This window comes from Colobus angolensis, unplaced genomic scaffold (genome assembly GCF_000951035.1).
Source record: "Colobus angolensis palliatus isolate OR3802 unplaced genomic scaffold, Cang.pa_1.0 Scaffold37, whole genome shotgun sequence".
NCBI lineage: Eukaryota > Metazoa > Chordata > Mammalia > Primates > Cercopithecidae > Colobus > Colobus angolensis.
The window spans coordinates 157,491-162,573 of NW_012117043.1; the positions used below are offsets into that span (position 1 = coordinate 157,491).

Below are 5,083 nucleotides of genomic sequence, written 5' to 3' on the forward strand. Positions count from 1 at the left end.
CGACACCCGCAGGCCCGGCCAGCAGAAAGCCAGGCCCGGCCCAGGGTCCTCAGACCCCAGCACCCCTCTTCCCTCCCCAAAACCCCAGGCCCCAGTAGGGCAGGGAGGGAGACTGGGGACCCGGAGACCCTCCCCGAGTTGGAGACGCGGGACAGACCTGGAGGCTTTTTTCTCCCGTCCCGAGCGGGTGCTGCCTTTCCTCCCCCGCTCCCGGGAGCGTAGGACTTGATTAAAGTAATTTTTCAAGAAATCGCTAGCGGTCCTTAGGTCATTGCACAGGGGGCTCCCGAGCCCCCGGGCAAACGCACTCCCTTCTTTGGCCCACTGTGTTCCTTTAAGACGAAAAGCAAAGAGAAAGAGAAGTCGCATTTTGGAGTTCCTGGAATTCTAGTAAACCTGGAAGAGAAAGGCGGGGAAGGAAGGTCGGGACTGCGCGCTTCCAGGTCCCCGGCTCCCGGCCGGAGCTGGCCTTACTCGCGGCCTGGATGCGGGCGCGCCGGGGGCATCTAGAAAGTGGGTTGCGTTCTAAGACGCCGAAGTTGAGCTACTTAACGAACGCGCCGCGGACTGCGCTGGGATCCAGGCTTCTCTGTTCGTGGGCAGCAAAGTCATTGTTTGAGAAGGAGCGTGCGGGACGGACCCTGCGGGCGCCGCGGCCGGCGTTTGACACCTGCGCTTGGGACACAATGGCCGCTGGCGCTCTTTGGGACCCGCTCCTTTCTCCGTGTTAGGAACCACTGAACCTGAGCTGTGTTTTCAAATAATAATTAAAAAAAAAACCAACTCTCCTGGCTCTTGCCGGTGAACACACGTGAATTTTGGGGTCAGAGAGCTGTAAAGGTGTAACTGCGCCATCTTACTCCTCACTCTCGTTTTAAGTCGGACTTAAAAGGTTTTGCCATCATTTATAAGGTTTTTGGGGGCTTTTTTTTACCCTCCCTAATTGTTGAACTAATTCACTATTTCCACAGAACCATTCCCACTTAGAACAGTACCCTATTTTTCTAGGTTTCTTAGGCATACAAAATGAACCCAGGTAAAGGCAATTAAACAAAAGAAAAATAGCCGAAGAATTTGCTAAAGCAATATTAACTTTTAAAATGCAATTTTCCCCCTAAGGTTCGAAGCTTCTTGTTCGTAACCGTTGAAAGTGTTTTTCCACCCTAAAAATATCTGTGGAAATATTCACTGGAAATAAGCTTTTAAATGATCTGTGATGTTTACAAGGATATGTCTAAAATGTTTATTACATTATTTTCCTCTTAATGTGAATTCTCCACGTTTGAAACTGTAACTCATTTTCTCATTTTTTGTTCTTGTTGTTACTTCCTTATATTGTGTACTTGGAAAGTACCTTTGTAAATACTTGAGAAATTTGTTTTTATATATAATTAATATAAAAGTTTGCATTTCTCAAAAACATCTCCATCAAAGCCTGTGTTCTCACGAGTTTAATACCAAAGTCTTGATAAAACAACCAAAACTACCCAAATGCTTGCAAAATATGTTCGATTACTAGATTTTTATACATTAAACAAAATTAATTTTATTTGACATATTAAAGGCACCATTTAGAAATAAAATTGCTTATTATATTGCAATGCTGTATCTATTTCAGCCTCTACTTTACACCGGTTTTTTTGTTTGTTTGTTTCACCTGAAACTAGTTTTCCCTTTCTTTTTTTTTTTTGTTTGTTTGTTTTTTTTTTCATGTTCTATTGAGCTAATACATACATCAACATACAGTAATGGGGTGCTGGTTTTTGTAAGTTAAATATGTACCTGCATTAAATAAATAGTAAATTTGTATATATTGCTTCTTTAGTACTTTTGTTCTGTGCTGCACAGTATTTTCTTAATTTCTAGTTTTAAATTATATCTCTTTTCAAGGCATCTGTTCAATAAGCAAGAAAAGATATTGGCAAAGTTGAAACCATTCTAGACAAATAAAATTCAGAGGTGCTAAAATTAGCAATTTACACAGCCGTGTTTATGAGAAATGAAAAGTATAATCATGTTCTTACCCAGTGCTTAAAATTTATGAGAAACACGATAATACAGGAAAACAAGGCATCTAAAATTGTTAATGTCCGAAATTGAAATTATTTGTCCCCATTAGCCCAATATATTTTGTGTGGAAGGTGGGGCTGTGGAATTTTTTTCTTTTTTTTTTTTTTTAACTACTTGCCTCACCTCAGTGGTGTGATCCTCCAGTCCCAAGGAGGTACAACATTGTATTCTGGAAAACTTTTCTAAAACTCTGAAAATTATTTACTATTTGGCTAAGACACCCTCCTTGCTTCTCAGAAAGTGGACACGTACATTTCACCCCTGTTTTATAAGAAATGGAAATCCCCATTCAAAAGGAAAATAATGTAGGAGAGGTTGAAGCTAAAATTGGGCAGATTCAGAAACTGGTGCTATCCCCACTTCATTGTAGGATCAGTGAGTCCAGCCCCAAGCTAACGGCATCCCCACTTTCCAGTTGGCCTCCTGCCTTTTAAATCTCCCACATTCCAGGAAAACGAAGGAAAACAAAATAAAACGGCCAGGCGCGGTGGCTCACATCCGTAATCCCAGCACTTTGGGGGGCCAAGGCGGATGGATCACCTAAGGTTAGGAGTGTGAGACCAGCCTGGCCAACATGGCGAAACCCTGTCTCTACTAAAAATACAAAAATTAGTTGGGTGTGGTGCCAGGCATCTATAATCCCAGCTACTCGGGAGACTGAGGCAGGAAAATCGCTTGAACCCAGGAGGCGGAAGTTGCAGTGAGCCAAGATGCCATTTCACTCCAGCCTGGGTGACAAGCAAAACTCCACCTCAAAATCAATCAATCAATCAATCAATAAAAATAAAACAAGAGCTTTTCTTTTTGCTTAGTAAGAGAGAGTGGTGGTGGTGCTTTTTTATTCCTGAAGATGGGAAGTCCTCTTTTGCCCGCTAACCTCGGAAGAAAGGGGTGAGGTGTACCATACAGGGGCCGCCACCTTCTCTTCTGTTTAGCTTCCATTTTGGCCTCATGTCTATCCCAAAGTTGTAGCTTAGATGAGTGGAAAATTCAGAATTTTGCATAGAGTATAGGTAGCACCCCCTGGAAAGAGAATATCTCTCCCCAGATGTCTCCCGCTAGTACCCTAACCATCTGCTTGTCTGTCTAGTGAGGACCCTTGGAGGGCTGCTAAAATGATCAAGGGCTACATGCAGCAACACAACATCCCCCAGAGGGAGGTGGTCGATGTCACCGGCCTGAACCAATCACACCTCTCCCAGCATCTCAACAAGGGCACCCCTATGAAGACCCAGAAGCGTGCTGCCCTGTACACTTGGTACGTCAGAAAGCAACGAGAGATCCTCCGACGTAAGTGTTTTCATCCTGCCTCTGCCTCAGCCTGAAGTGACCTTTGCCCTCTCACCCCATGGGCTGCCTCAGTTTCCTTTTCATCAACAAGGCCCTGTGAGCATTTAGCAGATATAAGGAAGCTGGCAAGTAGATTTGGCCTTGGTGGTTGCTGTACAATGGATTGGCTTCTATCATGTTCTTCGGTCACAGCCCCTTGCTACCCAGCCAGTTGTTCTGAGGAGCCTGTCAGTATATGCAGCCTAGCTTAAACTTTTTGACCCCTCCTTCCAACGTCCTCCTCTTTGAAACCAAGTAGGTGGCAGAGTGAAATATCTTCCCCCAGAGAAAGCCAAGTATCTCCCCTTGATACATGACCAACAGTCAATTTCCAAAGAAGACATTTCGTTGCAGTCAGTAATATTAATTACTATTACTGTTAATTTCCTCCTCTCTGGAAAAAGTATCAATAGAAGGCATTTGTATAGAGAGATATATTCAGAACTTCACCCTGTTCTTGGAAGATAGTGGGAGGGATTGAATCCTGAGGCAATTTAAGGTGTTTGCTCACATTTACCAAAATTGGTCGAGTGTGAGGACCTCAGCTGGTGGCCCTGCTCATGAAGAAGCTACTTCTGGCTAAGGCAGGGCACAGGAAAAGCGTCTGCATTTGGAACTCTTGACTCCTCAATTTCTTGTCATTCCCATTCCCATCCCAAAGTTTTTTTTCTGTCCCAAGATTTCTACCACCCAATTATTCTGAAAAGTTTTTGTTTTGAAGTAAGTCTAGGGAAGTTTGAACTGCATATGAATAATAAGAGTAGAATGACATACTGCCTGTATTGTAGGAAAGCATTCTTTGACATTAGACTTTCATTACTTTGATCCCATCCTTTCCCCGGAAAGTTTTGTATTGGTTTTCACTCTCCCCACACACTATCCTCTGGCTTTATCTGAGCTTCTCTGTCTTTATCAAGATGTTAGTTTCCACCACTTTCTGGGTTGGGCTTTTTCCCTCTTGCTTTTTAAAATAACTCTTGTTTTCTGTTACACACCGCTCTGAAGTGATTGTTTCAGTATTTATTGTCTCAATGTCCCTGGGCTGGTGAAAGGAAGGGTTTTAGGTGTTCATTTCATATTGTGTTGTTTGTGCTTTTGTTGGGAGCATTACATGAATACATTGGAAGAAGTAACGTGAGAGCTATTTGCTGCTTAGAGCGGGAGACCTTTCCAAGAATGCGTTGGCCCCCCATACTTGGTGACTAGCTCTTTAAGAATGTATGTTCCTGACGTGAAGCAACTCTCTGTATAGTTCCTGGAAAGCCTAAAAAAATTCTCAGGAGCCATTGTCTCCGAAGACCCAACAATTCTTGAGCCCTGCCCAATTATTTAAGCTTTATGCAGCATCTCCAGTCTGTGCTGCCTCTCTGTATTCAATGAGAATTTCTTCAGAAAGGAGAAGGAGGCAGGAAAGGCAGACTGGAAACTTCTCAAAAGACAGAGGTCCAGAAAGTTTCTCAAGAAGTTGAGGAAGGGACATTTTACAAATACAACAGTCTCTTCAAGAGAATTGTTGTTATTGTTATTTTTGTTTTATTTATTTATTTATTTACTTACTTACTGAGATGGAGTATCGTTCTGTCGCCCAGGCTGGAGTGCAGTGGCGTGATCTCAGCTCACTGCAAGCTCCGCCTCCCAGGTTCACGCCATTCTCCTGCCTCAGCCTCCCAAGTAGCTGGGACTA

General features: G+C 43.4%; 1 protein-coding gene across 3 annotated transcripts in view; it reads left to right on the plus strand.

Moving 5' to 3' along the window:
* Positions 1–5,083, plus strand: part of HNF1B (HNF1 homeobox B) — a 58,625-nt gene that overhangs the window by 2,350 nt on the left and 51,192 nt on the right. For all 3 annotated transcript variants that reach the window (XM_011953612.1, XM_011953613.1, XM_011953614.1), the window contains exon 2: positions 3,161–3,360. In XM_011953612.1, coding sequence (XP_011809002.1) covers positions 3,161–3,360 — 200 coding nt within the window. The remainder of the gene's footprint in view (positions 1–3,160; positions 3,361–5,083) is intronic.